General features: G+C 38.0%; 2 protein-coding genes across 2 annotated transcripts; both read right to left on the reverse strand.

Moving 5' to 3' along the window:
* Positions 1-1,404: 1,404 nt before the first annotated feature.
* aqp8a.2 (aquaporin 8a, tandem duplicate 2) lies at positions 1,405-8,246 on the reverse strand. The gene is made up of 5 exons (XM_067369361.1): positions 7,927-8,246; positions 7,465-7,591; positions 7,138-7,352; positions 1,685-1,819; positions 1,405-1,585 (listed from the first exon to the last, which is right to left on the reverse strand). Exons 1-5 carry the CDS (start codon positions 8,184-8,186, stop codon positions 1,543-1,545), a joined length of 780 nt encoding a protein of 259 aa, XP_067225462.1. The 5' UTR covers positions 8,187-8,246; the 3' UTR covers positions 1,405-1,542.
* Positions 8,247-10,393: 2,147 nt separating this feature from the next.
* aqp8a.1 (aquaporin 8a, tandem duplicate 1) lies at positions 10,394-14,168 on the reverse strand. Its single transcript, XM_067369261.1, has 5 exons — positions 13,121-14,168; positions 12,647-12,773; positions 12,303-12,517; positions 10,851-10,985; positions 10,394-10,612 (listed from the first exon to the last, which is right to left on the reverse strand). Exons 1-5 carry the CDS (start codon positions 13,378-13,380, stop codon positions 10,570-10,572), a joined length of 780 nt encoding a protein of 259 aa, XP_067225362.1. The 5' UTR covers positions 13,381-14,168; the 3' UTR covers positions 10,394-10,569.
* Between the last annotated feature and the right edge of the window lie 3,220 nt (positions 14,169-17,388).

Below are 17,388 nucleotides of genomic sequence, written 5' to 3' on the forward strand. Positions count from 1 at the left end.
ATACACACACTACCGTTCAAAAGTTTGGGGTAAGTAAGAATTGTTTTTTTTTTTTTTTAAGAAATTAATACTTTTATTCAGCAAGGATGCATTAAATCAACCAAAAGTGACAGTAAAGACTTCAAATAAACACTGTTCTTTTGAACTTTCTATTCATCAAAGAATCCTGAAACAAAAATATTGTACACAAATATTTTGTACAGTTGTAAACAATAAATGTTTCTTGAGCAGCAAATTGACATATTAGAATGATTTCTGAAGGATCATGTGACACTGAAGACTGGAGTAATGATGCTGAAAATTCAGCTTTGCCAACACAAGAATAAATTACATTTTAAAATATTTTCAAATAGAAAACAGTAATTTTAAATTGCAATAATATTTCGCAATATTACTGTTTTTACTGTATTTTTAATTAAGTAGGCTAAATGCACCCTTGGTGAGCAGACGAAACTTCTCTTAAAAACATCAAAAATCTTACCGATCCCAAACTTTTGAGCGGTAGTGTATATATGTAGTCGAATTAATTACATACATTATACATACATAATAAAATATAAAATGTATAGTAATTACCTACATTAAAAGAGCACAATAAAAAAAAGTAGAAGACAAGTACCCGTCAACTAAAACCAAATAAATCAGCTTTGAGACACGCGAACAGCTTTGAGTCACGTGAGTCTTGTATAGGGCATCTAGGGTCATTCAAACCTGATATCTTCACTGTGCAGAACAGCCGTATAGGTTACCTGAACACTTTTCGGCAAAAAGGTGGGTATAAAGGTCAACTAACTGTTTTGTCTCGAAAACATTGTTACATTAAAATAGTCTAAAAATATCGTATAACTACAATAGCCTATCACAACTTTAGTAGGCTATAGTAGCGAATTACCGAAATATACACAAAAATGCTGGGTTAAAAACAACATTTGTTGACGTTTTCAGCTATTTGGCAACCCAGTGCTGGGTAAATATTGGACAGAACATACTATTTCGACCCAACTTTTTTTGTTTTATACATAAACCAATTTGCTGGTTTGTTTTTGAACATTAAATAATAATATAGGCTACTCTAAAAATCTGTTGTATAGTCTAGGACAAGGACATTTAAAATAAAATAATTTTTATTCAATGACGAGTCATTCTTTCACAATCAAAGGAAGTGGCAGGAGCAGCCTCGACAGTAAAACTGACCCAGCAGCTGAGTTATTGTTAATGTTGAAATGTGCAGTATTTAAAACACACTGATATAGGCTAATATAAAAATATAAAAATATGGAATAAAATGTATTTCGAGTAAAATCTAAACTCCAGCTTGAGATAAGACATGCTCTTTTATGTGAAACGTTATCGACAGACAATTTACTGACATCTGCTGGAAAAAAAGAAAAAGTGTTGGTCATTTGTTATAAAAGTCAAGCACGCACAAAGTTTTATGTGCAATTGCAATATATGCTGTTAAGTTAGACATTTGAAATATTTAGAGTATTTTATTAATGGCATCATGAATTGAGAGGCTTTGCATGCTGATGTGCTCCAGTATCATTTCATTATAACTCGCGTCTTCTCATCTCCAAGCAGAAGCCTGTTAAAATAATAAAGAATATTTAATTAAAAAAATCATTTTCTTGACATAAGATCTCAACAAGGAAATATGAAATATTTTATATCAAGACAAACTGACCTGACGAGAGCAGCAGCCACCAGACCCCCCCCTATCGGACCGACCCAATAAACCCAATGATAAGACCAGTGGTTAGCTATCAATGCAGGTCCAAAAGCTCTTGCAGGGTTCAAACAGGTGCCAGAAACGTCTCCTCTAATTAATAAAACAACATAGATTTTTCAGACAGAAACAAATTCTATTATACTGAAATGTCATAGGCCTACATAACATTTGTAAAACGTCTTTTTCCCCCTCATAAATCATTAGTAATGATCACCCCATGTCTGTCTGTGGGTTTAGGAAACATTTAACCAATGAAAAGTATTAAAAAGAGCTTCAGACTAAACATTGTATCTCCATTGGATCCTCAAACTGTCAGTCAAAATTATAGCTCCACCCCACCTCTACCGTGAATGAAGTGCCATTTGGACCTTGCTTGTTTCAATGGTAGATAAAGAACTGATTCTCTGAAAAACTACATAGTTTTTCTTTACTCAATAACAGGTTTGGGGAAAGTTACTTTTAAAAGTAATGCGTAACAATATTGTGTTACTCCCTAAAAAAGTAACTATTTGCATTACTTAGTTACTTTTTATGAAAAGTAATGAGTTACATTACTTTGCGTTATTCCATTCTTGATTGCAGAAGAATAGGACACAGGAGAAGAAAGTTCAACACTCACTTCAGAAATAAAAATGAAACACATATGTGATGTTTAATACATAAATACATTGGATAATAAAGTGAGATTAAATACATAAAGTATTTGTGTTATTTATTTGCATACATATTGCCGGTTTACATAATATTCCAAGTGTGCATTTCACAGTCGTTATTCATTCATTCTGCTTTACTTTTTCATTTGAGATGAGTATCACACTGTGGCGAGGGGGGCGTGGTTTAGCGGGGTCTGCAACAGGAGGGAGCGTCTGGGGAGGCGCAGTGATTGAACGGGTTGAATGTAAATCACGAACACCTGTTTCTCGTTCCAGTAATTGGCGTGGAGACAGGATAAAACGCCAGGAGAAGCAGGAGCGGTGGAGAGAGAGAGAGTCTGCTGACAGTCATTGAATGAGCCGTGCTCGTTGGTTGGAGTGAAGCCCGTCCTTGGATGTGGAATTATTGAGTGTGCATTGCACCGTCCTTTTGTTTGTTTTGATTGATATTTTCTCTGGTGAGAATAAAAAGACTGTCAGCAGCCAAAGCCGATCCCTGTCCTCTTCCTTCCCACTACACAAGAACCTTACCACACTGGTGCCGAAACCCAGGAGGGAAAACGGAAGCCGCCGCCATGCAGGCATCCCCCGCCGCTGGAAAGCCGTTTGCGGACATCATCGCATCCCTCGCGGCCCTTCATCAAGAACAACATCGGGCCCTGCTGGATCTCCGAAATGATCAGGAGCGCCGCTTCGAGGCGATCGTCCAGGGCCAGCAGGAGGACCGCAAGAGATTCCAGAGCTGGATAGACCGGGAGGTTCCCGCGGAGACCAGCGCGGCAGCTGCTGGCCTCTTTCAGCTGCCACTGCAGAAGATGGGCCCGCAAGATGACCCGGAGGCCTTCCTGGACCTATTTGAAAAGGCTGCTGAGGTGTCAGGTTGGCAGTTAATCCGCACCTCCGGCACCCGATAATTTTGGGGACGAATTGGCCCGCATTTAATAAATTATTGGGACATTTATGTTCGGGTGCCTCTTGGAGTAGATGCTCACGGGGAAAGGAAGTGCGAGTGCAGGCGGGGGAGACTGATCGGGGACCAGTGGTGACTGCCTCAGGGGAACAGAGCGGAATCGGGAGACTGATTCTCTCGGACCGTGATGATTTTCCCCTGGAGCAGTCTCACGATGACACGCTGAAAAATGCGTTTGAGAGGGTCAGCACGATCGACTGTCAGCCTCTTCAGCCTGGACGACCACTGACTTTTTTTTTTTTGCGATTATTAAAGATAGGTTGTATCGAGTGACCCAAGACACTCAGTCAAAAGAAGATACAACCCAGTTATTAGTACCAAAGAGCCGCAGGGAAATGCTTTTCTATGCGGCTCACTCTAACCCAATGGCTGGACACTTAGGACAAATGGCGACACTAAATCGCCTCATGGCCCGATTCTTTTGGCCGGGCATTCACGAGAACGTGTGCATGTCTTGTCGTGAATGTCAGTTGGTAAATCCTCCGGCCACTCCAAAAGCGCCGTTGCGCCCCCTTCCATTAATGCAGGTCCCCTTCGAACAAATTGGCATGGACCTCATCGGGCCATTAGAGCGATCAGCGAGAGGGCATCGTTTTGCATTAGTCATTGTGGATTATGCAACACGATATCCAGAAGCAGTGGCTCTCTGCAACATTTCCGCTAAGAGTGTTGCGGACGCCCTCTTCAGTTTAATCTCCCGAGTGGGGATTCCGAAAGAAATCCTCACTGATCAAGGCACGGCGTTTATGTCACGTACGCTATGCGAACTGTACGAATTGTTGGGCATTAAATCGATTCGAACCAGCGTCTTTCACCCACAAACGGATGGGTTGGTCGAACGTTTTAATCGCACGCTTAAATCCATGATTCGTAAGTTTGTTCAAGAAGACGCCAAAAATTGGGATAAATGGTTGGAACCCCTGTTGTTCGCTGTGCGAGAGGTCCCGCAAGCCTCCACGGGGTTTTCCCCCTTTGAGCTTCTCTTTGGGCGCCACCCCCGCGGGGTGTTGGATGTCCTAAGAGAGTCTTGGGAGGATGGACCATCTCAATCGAAAAATGAAATTCAGTATGTGCTGGACTTGAGAACAAAACTCCACACTTTGGGGCGGCTATCTATGGAGAATTTGTTACAAGCCCAGGACAGACAGTGCCGGTTGTATGACAGGGGAACTAATCTGCGTAAATTTGCACCGGGAGAGAAAGTACTCGTATTACTCCCAACGTCAAGCTCAAAACTACTGGCGAAGTTGCAAGGACCATTTGAGGTCACACGGCGAGTTGGTGATCTCGATTATGAAGTAATACGGTCCAATAGGAGAGGGGCATGTCAAATTTATCACCTCAACCTCCTGAAAAAGTGGAGTGAGGCGGAGTCAGTGATGCTGGCGACGGTGATTAGCGGAGAGGATGATCTCGGGCCTGAGGCGAATGTAAAAAAACAATCCCTCGCTCTGGCCCTGTGGGGAGATCACCTTTCGCCCTCACAGCTCACTGATGTTTCCAAATTACAGGCTGAGTTTGCAGACGTGTTCTCTCCCCTGCCGGGCCGTACTGACCTCATTCAGCACCACATCGAGACAGAGCCGGGCGTGGTGATTCGCAGCCGGCCGTATAGGTTACCTGAACACAAAAAAAGTGGTTCAGGCAGAATTACAGGCAATGCTTGAAATGGGGGTAATAGAGGAATGCAGCAGTAACTGGGCGAGCCCGATAGTTTTGGTACCCAAAACGGACGGCTCAGTGCGGTTCTGTGTGGATTATCGCAAGGTGAATGCAGTGTCGAAATTCGACGCGTATCCAATGCCGAGTGTGGACGGATTGCTTGACCGGCTTGGTACAGCTCGCTTTTATTCGACGCTGGACTTAACGAAAGGGTATTGGCAGATCCCCTTGTCTCCATTATCCAAAGAAAAGACTGCTTTCACAACGCCGTTTGGATTACACCAATTCGTGACCCTTCCGTTCGGGCTGTTCGGGGCACCGGCTACCTTTTAGCGACTCATGGACAAGATCTTACGGCCCCATGCTGCGTATGCGGCTGCCTATCTGGATGACATTATTATTTTTAGTAATGATTGGCAGCGGCAGCATTTGAGATCGCTGAGAGGGGCTGGGCTCACGGCCAACCCGAAGAAGTGTGCAATTGGGCGCGTGGAAGTAAGGTATCTGGGCTTCCACTTGGGATATGGACAGGTGCGTCCCCAAATTGATAAGACAGCAGCGGTTGCAACCTGTCCGCGTCCCAAGACCAAAAAGGAGGTAAGACAATTCCTCGGGCTGGCGGGATATTACAGGAGGTTTGTTCCTAATTATTCGGACCTCACCATCCCGTTGACTGATCTGACTAAAAAGGATGCACCAGATACGGTCCAGTGGATGGAGCTGTGCCAGCAGGCCTTTACCCAGGTGAAGGCTGCTTTATCTGGTGGGCCGTTACTTCATTCCCCTGATTTCTCTCTCTCCTTTTTGTTGCAGACAGACGCGTCGGACAGGGGGCTGGGTGCAGTCCTGTCCCAGGAGATAGAGGGTGAGGAGCGGCCGGTGCTGTACATTAGCCGCAAGCTCTCCAAGAGAGAGGCTAAGTACAGCACCGTGGAGAAAGAGTGTTTAGCCATCAGGTAGGCCGTCCTCACTCTCCACTATTATCTCCTGGGGCGGGAGTTGGTATCTCGCTTTACAGCCTTTTAAATTCAAGGTGATCCACAGGCCGGGTGTTCAGATGGCTGTGGCCGACTTCCTCTCCAGAAATGGGGTGAGGGGGTGCTGCAGGCCGGACGGCTCCCTGGCCTGAGTCGGGCGGTGGGGGTATGTGGCGAGGGGGGCGTGGTTTAGCGGGGTCTGCAACAGGAGGGAGCGTCTGGGGAGGCGCGGTGATTGAACGGGTTGAATGTAAATCACGAACACCTGTTTCTCATTCCAGTAATTGGCGTGGAGACAGGATAAAACGCCAGGAGAAGCAGGAGTGGTGGAGAAAGAGAGAGTCTGCTGACAGTCATTGAATGAGCCGTGCTCGTTGGTTGGAGTGAAGCCCGTCCTTGGATGTGGAATTATTGAGTGTGCGTTGCACTGTCCTTTTGTTTGTTTTGTTTGATATTTTCTCTGGTGAGAATAAAAAGACTGTCAGCAGCCAAAGCCGATCCCTGTCCTCTTCCTTCCCACTACACAAGAACCTTACCACACACACATTTAGTCTAGAACAGCAATAACCATCATGTTTACAGGGCGCACACAACAGCTCTGCACTTACTCATGGTTCTCTCAACATAGGGGCAGGAATAAATGAGAAAACAAAGTAACTTGCGTTACTTATTTGAAAAAATAACAGATATTTTATTGTAATTTTAAAAGTAATGCATTACTTTACTAGTTACTTGGAAGAAGTAATCTGATTACGTAACTCGCGTTACTTGTAAGGCTAATGTTTTATGTATTTGAGGAGCGGTGTTTTCAAATAGCATTTGTCACTGAGTCATAGCAAATGCTGTCTTAAATAGCCTGTGCAAAGCACTTCATCTTTTATAACATGAGATTTTGGGTAAATGACGTAAAAATCAGAGCGCCCACATAGCTACAATAAACTTTATATGTTTATAAGTTGAAAACATGAACTTATTGGCTAAAGTGTGGCCGTTCTACGGACAGAACACATAGGCTATGTCCAATATTCGCTGGTCTAAAGACTTGCAACTCCATTTGGACTTGATTTTGGTATAATGCTGATGTAAATGAGGTAATTGGCCACGGCCCTGGCCATGTTATTAAGATTTATTTCATTCCAGACTCACCCTGCCAGAATATTGACGATAACAGTGCAGCCCACCATGAAGGGCACCAGGGGGCTTTTGCTCTTTCCATTGACTGCCCCCAGCAGCACTACCATAGTTACTAGACATGTCATGGCCATTTCAGCAAACACAACCTTTCCCAGTTGCTCATCAGAAGTAAGAATAGCAAAGGCCGCTCCAGTAGCATTCATGTAGTTCTCATGTGATGTCATAACCTAAAAAAATACATTTGTCTGTTGAGCACTTTTTTGTTTGTTTGTTTTTGTTATGGAAAGTAACACCGATATTATTTTCTGTTCTTGTATTAAAGTGTATATTTGCTCACACCTTTGACATTGCAGCTCCCAGCACACCTCCGATAAGCTGACTGATAAGGTAGGGAACAACCATCGTCAGCTGCATTCCACCACACAACCAGATAGCGATGGTGAATGGAGGGTTGAAATGTGATCCGCTGCATGGAGAAAGAAAAAAAAAATCATTCAGGTGAGATATAAACTCATTCTCTTTCAGAAAGGGATTCAGAAACATCACCGTCAGCACTCAAAAATAATTGAACAAGTCCAAAAAATGCATAAAAATATATTTTTTAAAAATCCGTAATACTTTATTTTAGTGTCTTACATATGTTACATGTACTTACTATAGTTTTAACAGTATATTATGCATATGCAACTAACCTAAGCATATAGTAAGTACATGTCGTTATTTAACATTACTCAGTACTTCAATGTATAATTTTACTGTAACAAGGACACCTTAAGCTAAAGTGTAACCAAAAATTCTTACCTGATTTCTGCCATGCATGCCACCAACACAGCCACTGCCAAACCATGTACAAGTGCTGGCTGAAGTCTTCCTGCTGCCTCCACATTTTCAATGACAGACACACAGCCTATGAAGACAAAAAATGTTGTGCCCACCAGCTCGGCAACACATGGCTGGATTATTCTTTCATATTTGCTCAGAGGTTTAGGTGAGGATTCGGTCTTCCTCAGCAAAGTTTTGTCTAGCTCTTTGAGCTCTAGCTTCTCTACTTCCACTGACATTGTGTACCATCAAGTGAAGTGAGTAACTTTGCGACTGTGGTAGAGGGAAGCACTATATGATAAAAGAGCCAACTTGAATTGTTCCATCATAAATCACTCTTTTATCCCTGAAAGTCTGATATATTATCATAGGATTATTATGAAGGATGCAGCAGCCACATACAATGAAGTTTTAGGAGACAATGAAAAGATCTGGAAAGTTTACAATAACAATAACGTGAGGTATAAGCACTGATATGTTCAATCTAAAGTTAGATCATTGGACATTTGTTCCCTTATCAGATGTAAGTTGTTTCACATTTGGACAGGATTTTTTTCCACTATTATATCTGTGTTATTTATGTGCTTGTCAAGTGTGTGATAACTGCCTGACCTTGGCTGTAAAAGTTATCAACAAAATGGCATAATAAAATAACACATTGAACTTCAAGGTGAACTTTGAGCCAAAATGTGATATGCTGAAAAGTCTTATTTGTTCTTACAAATTATATTAATATATTTGGGTCTCAGAATCATAGTGAGTGAACAGAAGACAGAAATCATGATTTGATTGTATATTCAAATTATTACTAAAACTGAATTATTATTAAAAAATTGTTAAAGATTTTGAATTCAATGAAAATGTCAAATTGTGCAGACATAAATTTCTGCTAAATAATTTCGTCAGATATAATACCTTAAACGAGCTTAGAGTTTTGTTCTTCCCCCATATTTAAATATTTTCCTCATATTTTGATGGTTTAATCAATCTCATAGGGTCATTCAGGGTCAAAGGTCATGAAAACATATATCCTCTCAGGACATCAGGACATATATATATATATAGCTCTGGAAAAAATTAAGAGACCACTCCAAGTTCAGAGATCAATGTTAAGTGGTCTCTTAATTTTATTTATATATATATATTAGAGCACCACCCAATGTAAAGTTTGTGCTACAGCTGCCCTAAACTGTATTGGTGATTACCAAAATAATTTTTTATGTTTCTGTAATGGTTAATCCACACCAGAATGTGCAAGCTCTTTAGTCACAATATAATTATTGTTGTGATTTAATGGATTCAAATATAGATCACAAGAATGTTTCAACAAAAGCAAGTATTTGGGAACAACTAGAAACTATTTGAAAGTCTTAAACAGCAGAGACTGTGGAAAAGTAGATAAAAACAATGCCAGCAAGAATGCAAGCTGTTATCAAGGCCAAAAGAGGGCATACAATAAAAATAATATATACATATTTTTCTGTTATTATGTGGGAATAAAGACTATATTGTTGTTTCTGTTTGTTATTTGCCTAATAAATTACAAAAAAATGTTTCGTTTTAAACAATTCCTAAAATATTTGTATTTTATATTTGTAATGTATCTCTCTCCACACTAACCACAAATTATTGGTCAGGAAATTAGCAAAATGTAGACCAAAACACCAAAGACAGAATTAAGTTTTTGGCAGAATATGGAAAGTTTGTGTTCACAATGAAACATGAGTTGAATGGTGATGCTGCAGAGCGGTGTCTTCAAAGATCTGCTGAGAAATATATAATAAATGCATCTCTACCACAGTGAAGCATAGATGAAGAGGAGTCATTGTGTGGGGAGCCTTTTAACTGCTGGCATTGGTGAACTACTTCTCTGTGAAAAGTCATTTAATGCTTTGGAATTCAGGAGAATATTGCTGAATGGCTTGTTTCCCACAAATGAAAAGTTGTTATCTAAAGAAGAATGATCAGATGTTATTTTTGCTCCTGCCCAAATTGCAAAAACAATCAGGCTCATGTTTTGGCCTGGTCAGAATCCAGATTTGAACCCTGTACTGAATATTTGGTCTCACATTAAAGTCAAACGAACTGGGAGACATTTTTCAACTACCCATGAACTGTATGAAGCCATTAACATTAAGTGGAACAACACTGACTGTTTTTCCTGTAAAATGCTGCCTACAATGTGGGGAAGGCTATTCCATGCTAAGTTACTTAACAGTATTTGTGTGATTCTTGCGAATTTCATGACCAGTGATTTGTGATTAAAATGGTCCATTAAAAGACCACTAAACATTTTGCCATTTTAGCTTGGCCACTCCATTTTGGAGTGTGTGCTCCATATTTACATATTGCAAAGTAAAAAAAAAAGTGAAGAAATGCATTCAGACAATATCTAACAAAAGACTTTATGCTTATTAACATAAAACATCAGAATACACAATGGCAGGCTATAAAACTGAAACAACAAATACATTTGTCCAAGAGACAATGAGGCAACAGAATACAGAAAAGCTTAGAATACTGCACTAATATAAATGTTTGACAATATCATACAATGCTTTACAAGTTATTTGGAATTTAAAAAGCTTGCAACATGAGATCCTCTGAGGTCCTCCATCTCCATCATTTGAAAATAACACGAATCTTCCTGTCTCCCACTATCAACCTAGAATGAATCAAGCAATTGATCAGAATACTCATACTCACATATTAAGATGAAAAGATTCATACTGAAAACACACATAAAACCTGAATCAAATATTAATTCTTATTTAAATCTGAACAGCTTTAAAATTAAATAAGTCATCATATCATGTTCAAGCTGATACACTAAAAGACTTTATACTCCTCCTGAATGAAGAAAATCATTCATTGTGTAAGGGAAAAGTGAGTTGCAAGAATACCTCACAAGGCTGACAGTGACCAAAGCACCAGCCATAGGTCCCACCCAATACACCCAGTGGTGCGTCCAGTGACCGGACACTATCGCTGGCCCAAAGGCCCGTGCTGGATTCATACATGCTCCTGATATTCCACCCCTGTTTGACACGTAAGACAGTTAAATCAGAGCTTCTCAAAACTGAACAAATGACCCTAAATACAGCATATCAGCACATTTTATTGTTAGGAATTAATATTTCCTTTCGCCATTATTATTCTAAGGCTCTTGATGACTTTGTTTCCTGTAACATATCCTGTGACGTCCTATTTGTTTAGTTGCCATATTCATTAAAGACACCTCATTCTCCACACTAAAACGAGTGTAGCGACTTAGTTTTGGTTGTGCCAAACATCTGCTAATAAAAGCGCATGAAACATTTGATGACAGTTAGGGGAGAGCAGGGAGTGTTGTAACGGAATATAATAAAACATCATCAGTTTCACCAATTAGAAACGAGCTACCGGGGTTGGCGGGGTAAAATCACTATCATAAATCAACACCACCCTGAGGGGAGTCAGGGGACAACAGTACAAAAAAAAAAAAAAAAAGCCAAGTAAAATCTAGTAAATAATTAGATTATTAATATTTTTTATAATGTTAATGATTGTTAAATGGTAGACATAGTAGTATTATTAGTAGCAATAATAGTATTATATATAAGAGGTTTTATATATATATAGTTTTTTTTTTGGCAGAATGTAGTAGTATATCCTCACTGTCTGCTCAATCAATATTGATTTATATATATATATATATATATATATTTAAAGCAAATTATAGCATTTTCAGCAAATAAGTAAAGTTATGGACAGTTATAATGTAACAATAAAAAAAAATAAAACCATTAATTATAAATATAATAATTATAATTTTAGAATTATACTATCATCTAACAAACACATATAACATATAGACATTATAAACATAAACAAAACATGCTTAGAGTTGTTAGAATGTATTTGTTCTCTATTTTTCCCTGTTTTATTTGCTGATTTGAATTCAAATGTTTCCTGTATGTGTTTTTTATAAGATTAGGTTAGCATTTTGCATTACAATGTACAACATTTAAAACATCCATGTTCTTGTATAACAGTTAAAGTTACAGTAGTGCAGTAGTAACAGTATTTGCACTGGTTGTACTTGACACTAATCTACACAGTTCAGGTAGATTTCTATACTTCATTTTACTTCAGAGACAGAGTGAGAAAGGAGTATTATGAAAGTTTGAGATTTGAGATATACATGTAGATATAGATGTTTAAACAAAATGTTTCCAATCTTTCCTATTGTTAAATATTTAACACAAAACACTAGACTAGATTTTTTCTACTTTTAAAATGTAGTATGGCATATTATTCTGTACAGTAGGCTATATAATTTGTGAGTGTCTTTGTGTGAAATATTAGTTTCCTACCCAGCCAGAATATTTGCAGTCACAGTGAGTCCAATGCAGAAGGGAGCAAGATGACTTCGGGTCCTTCCGTTAACAGCGCCCATGCTCACAACTATGGTCAAGAAGAGCGTCATTATCATCTCTGCCATAGTCGCAGAGCCAGTGCCATGAGCGGATTGAATGGCATCGAATGCTGCTCCAGTTGCATTTGCAAATGCCTCATTCGTAGTGACAGCCTAAAGAAAAAGAAAAGAGAATGTTCATATTGCATTGTCAAAAGTGTAAATGATTGTATACTTCCAGCAGTTTGAGCACTAGGGTACAAACACAGTCACAAATATTGATAGAGAAGCTTGAGCACATACTTTAGCAAGGCCGGCAGCAATCACTCCACCTAACATTTGTGAGAGCACGTATGGCACCAAGAGTATGAGTTCCATTCCTCCGATGAGGTAAACACACACAGACACGGCTGGATTGAAGTGACCACCACTGGAAAACAAGATGACATTAGAAAATCATGCATGAAAGAAGAATGAATTTAAAAAAGTTAAATTAAAAAGTAATGCTTTAAATAAAAAAACGTTAATTTATTCATATATTTTTAAAAATAATATCAATAAAAATATATTCTTTTGCATAGTAATTAGATAATAATGCATGTACAATGTCAAATTTCTTTATAATGACATTTCTGGCTACATTACTCAATGAAAACTAATTTAAATAGTTGATATTCTTTTTTTTAAATATTGTAAATATAACAAGCATAAAATATAAACATTATCAACAGTTTTATATATATAAATATATTATTTTTCATTTGTATTCTCTATTACCTGATTTCTCCAAAAATCGCAATTGCTATCGCCAGTGCTAGTCCATGTGCAAGGGCAGGCTGGATGCTCCCACTGATGCCCACGTTACCCATGACCGATACACAGCCCACAAACATGAAGAGAGTGGAGCCGAGGATCTCTGCCAGGCAGGGCTGAATGTAGTGCTCAAAGAAGGACTTCTTAGGCGTATTCTGATGGTTGTCCCCTCCATCGCCTGTGGCTACAGTAAAGAGCTCTGATTTTGACTCCACTGAGGTCATTTTGTTTGTCCGAAGCTTCAGGTGTTCTGTGCACACACACTGCAGCTTTGTACTGATAAAGGTGGACAGAGGATGGGGTGGAGTGGTGGTAAGGCGGGCCAACAGTCTCTCCCGTCATCACTCTTGGTGGCTTGGGAAAAACACTTTACAATTACAGCAGTGGAGAGCATTGTTTGTGGGGTGACGGGTTCAGGATATAGCTTATCATCCACCAGCCTGCTATTACACAACTGAGTACAATAAAAAGAGCATAACGCACTCTCATGTCACTCAAGGTCTTTTCGACTGTCTTATGCAACTAAATTGATCAGAGTTAATGCAGATTCCCAAACTTTATAAATCTAATGGCTTATTATAGATCACTGCATGGCCTGCAGCAGATTTTCCCATGCAGTCATCTGCATTTATCACAGTATTTCATTCAGCTCTCACTCTAATGCATCAAATTGGGGTTCCTGAGGCAGTAAATAACTGCACAAGGTCGCTTTGGGTTAATCTTTCTCTTGTGGGACTCACTGACAAAAGTGAACACAGAGAAAGACTGCAGGATGCCTGGCATTGATGGCTAAAGAGGAAACATTTCCTTTTTTTGTGTCTTTTAATCGCCTTTTGTTTTCTAAAACTACTTCCTGGTGATTATTTGTGACGTTTGTAAAACACACATGACCGTTCAAGGGTTTGGGGTCAAGATCTTTAATGTTTTTGAAAGACGTCTCTTACCCTGTAAAAAATGACTATAATTTTAATGGTAAAAGACAAGTTTCTGTAAAAAAGAGAAAGTTTCTGTACTATATACTGCGAATAACTGTAATTACGGAAGAGGATTAGGGCCAAGCAATAATAAAAAAAATAAAACCATCTCGAGATTAAAGTTGTTAAATTTTGAGAATAAACTTGTTAAATTACGAGAAAAAACTTGTTAAATTTCGAGAAAAAAGTCGAGATAAAATGTTGAGAATAAAGTCATTAAATTATGAGAAAAAAGTTGTTAAATTACAAGAACAAATTTGTTAAATTACGAATTTGTTCTCATAATTTAACAACTTTTTTCTCGTAATTTAATTACTTTATTCTCATAATTTAATGACTTTCTTCTCAACATTTTATCTCGACTTTTTTCTCGAAATTTAATATTTTTCTCATAATTTAATGAATTTGTTCTCGTAATTTAACATCTTTTTTCTTGTAATTTAATGACGTTATTCTCAACATTTTATCTCGACTTTTTTCTCGAAATGTAATGAGTTTTTTTCTTGTAATTTAACAAGTTTATTCTCAACATTTTATCTCGACTTTTTTCTCGAAATTTAACGCATTTTTTTCTCGTAATTTAATGAGTTTATTCTCAACATTTTATTTCGACTTTTTTCTTGAAATTTTACGAGATTTTTCTCTAAATTTAACAACTTTATTCTCGAGATGGTTTTATTTTTTTATTATTGCTTGGCCCTAATCCTCTTCTGTAATAGATCTAATGGTACATTTAATGTAATTTTACGGTAAAATACCGTTACAATTTACAGTTTTTGGAAGTGAAAAATAACAAGTAAAAAAAAAAAAAAAAACGTGAATTGACATTCCCACAATTCCCTGTGTGATGAATTTTCTTTGAAATAACTCTGTTGTTTCTTAGTTTTTCTAATCAGTTATGTACATTAGGGTTTTAGGTTGTATCTAATGTTGTTAAATTAATATTTATTGCATTTTTTAAATTTCATGCGCTTTACCATGATGGTGTTTAGTGTTTGTGTGAATGACACTGTGTGCACCTTCTATAAATTAGTATTGTCCTCCTCAGCTTGTGGAAAAGCTGCTTGTGAAGAACTTTGATTCATCATGTTACTTTTTCCATCACCACTGTGTTTGTCAGTGTATTACAAAGATACAAAATGGATATTAGTACTTCAATAGGTTGGTAAATTAACATTATATCAGTTAATGAAATTTAATGGATTTTTTTTAGGGTATGTAAAAGAAACAGTTATGAACCGTAATTATTACAATATAAACCTTTAAATTATATGGTTTTGAACTGTAAAATAGACAGTAAACTAAGTGCTGTCCTGTAAAACCTTAAATGTTGTTATCATATTTTTTACGGTAAGGTTCTGGCAACCACAGCTGCTGTTTTTTTACAGTAAATTCTGACAACCACAGCTGCCATTTTTTACAGTAATTTCTGGCAACCACAGCTGCTGGTTTTTTACGGTAATATTCTGGCAACCACAGCTGCTGGTTTTTTATGGTAATATTCTGGCAAACACAGCTGCTGTTTTTTACGGTAATAATCTGGCAACCACAGCTGCCAGTTTTTTACAGTAAATTCTGGCAACCACAGCTGCTGGTTTCTTACAGTAAGTTCTGACAACCACAGCTGCCGTTTTTTTACGGTAATATTCTGGCAACCACAGCTTCCAGTTTTTTTACAGTAAATTCTGACAACCACAGCTGCTGTTTTTTTTTACAGTAAGTTCTGGCAACCACAGCTGCCAGATTTATTTTTATTTATTATTTTTTACAGTGTATGCTCACTAAGGCCTGCATTTATTTAATCAAAAATACAGTACAAACAGTTATATAGTGAAATATTATTACCATTTAAAATACCTGTTATCTATTTCACTATATTTTAAAATTTCATTTATTCCTGTGATGGCAAAGCTGAATTGTCAGCATCATTACTACAGTCTTTAGTTTCACACAATCCTTCAGAAATCATTCTAATGCTAATTTGGTGTTCAAGAAACATTGCCTATGTTGAAAACATGAATATATTTGTGGAAACCGTGATACATTTTTGCTCCTGTGATTCTATTTGATGAATAGAAAGTTCAAAAGAACAGCATTTATTTCAAATAGAAATCATTTGTAACATTATAAATGTCTTTACTGTTTTGATCAATTTAATGCATCCTTGCTGAATAAAATTATTAATTTCGTTAAACAAAAAATTGAAATTTTACTGACCCCAATCTTTTGGTATTGTACAGTCTTAAGAAAAGCTGACATGACAAAAACTTTTAGAGTAAAATAATGTTTTTTTTTTATTAATATTAATATTAATTTTAATATTCGTCCTATAGACTACCCATAGGTAACAATCAACTTTATTACTACATGTTGATCAGAAGAAAAAACAAAAAAAACTGAGCGCTGCTTACGAAAATTTGTGGTGAAATAAGGATATTCCACATGATATTCCCGTATGATCCAGTCCCTCCAGGATTTCGCGATTCTGCGATCGCTGAATTTATCGCAAAATCAAGCAAACTCCGCAATATTCGGAGGAGCTTGCATTTTTTGGGCATCATCACAACATGCATTTAATCAACTCGTTTGAGCAGCGCAGCTCGGACCAATAACAGACAACACGACAGGAGTTCAGAGCAGCGGGCCCATCTCGATCACACGACACCATTTCTACACAGCGCTGGGAAAAAAGCGCTTGTTTTCACCGCAGAATTAATAACATCACTGTGAAATCTTGTGAGAAGCACTCACATTCGTCTGTTAAACCACAGATAATCAGATCAAACAGTGCCGCCGTGGAACTTTTCCCAGGACTTCAAAGCTTTAAATATTGCCCAATTTAAATGTTATGTTTAATGTGATTCCATTATTTGTTCTTCCTTGTTTGAACCATTTGTAAAACTAAAAGTTTCAAAATATAGGAAAACAAACATTTAGAAGTAAAAAAGACAATAAACTACCACTGTAGTAGATGCTGAAGAGGAGCATTTATTGGCTTATTAGCCATTTCCACACCCTAGTATATAATTTTTAATATTTATTAACAATAAAACAAAAGTTAATATTATCTGCATCTCAACTCAAGCTCAGTGCTTTTCTGTCAGCCCTCACAGCGCTGCCAAAACTGGTGCCACCTTAGAACTTAAAGGGTTAGTTCACCCAAACCTGTAAGACCTTCATTCATCTTCAGAACATAAATTAAGATGTTTTTGATGAAATCTGATGGCTCAGTGAGGCCTCCATTGACAGCAAGTTAAT

This window comes from Chanodichthys erythropterus, chromosome 19 (genome assembly GCF_024489055.1).
Source record: "Chanodichthys erythropterus isolate Z2021 chromosome 19, ASM2448905v1, whole genome shotgun sequence".
Lineage (NCBI taxonomy): Eukaryota > Metazoa > Chordata > Actinopteri > Cypriniformes > Xenocyprididae > Chanodichthys > Chanodichthys erythropterus.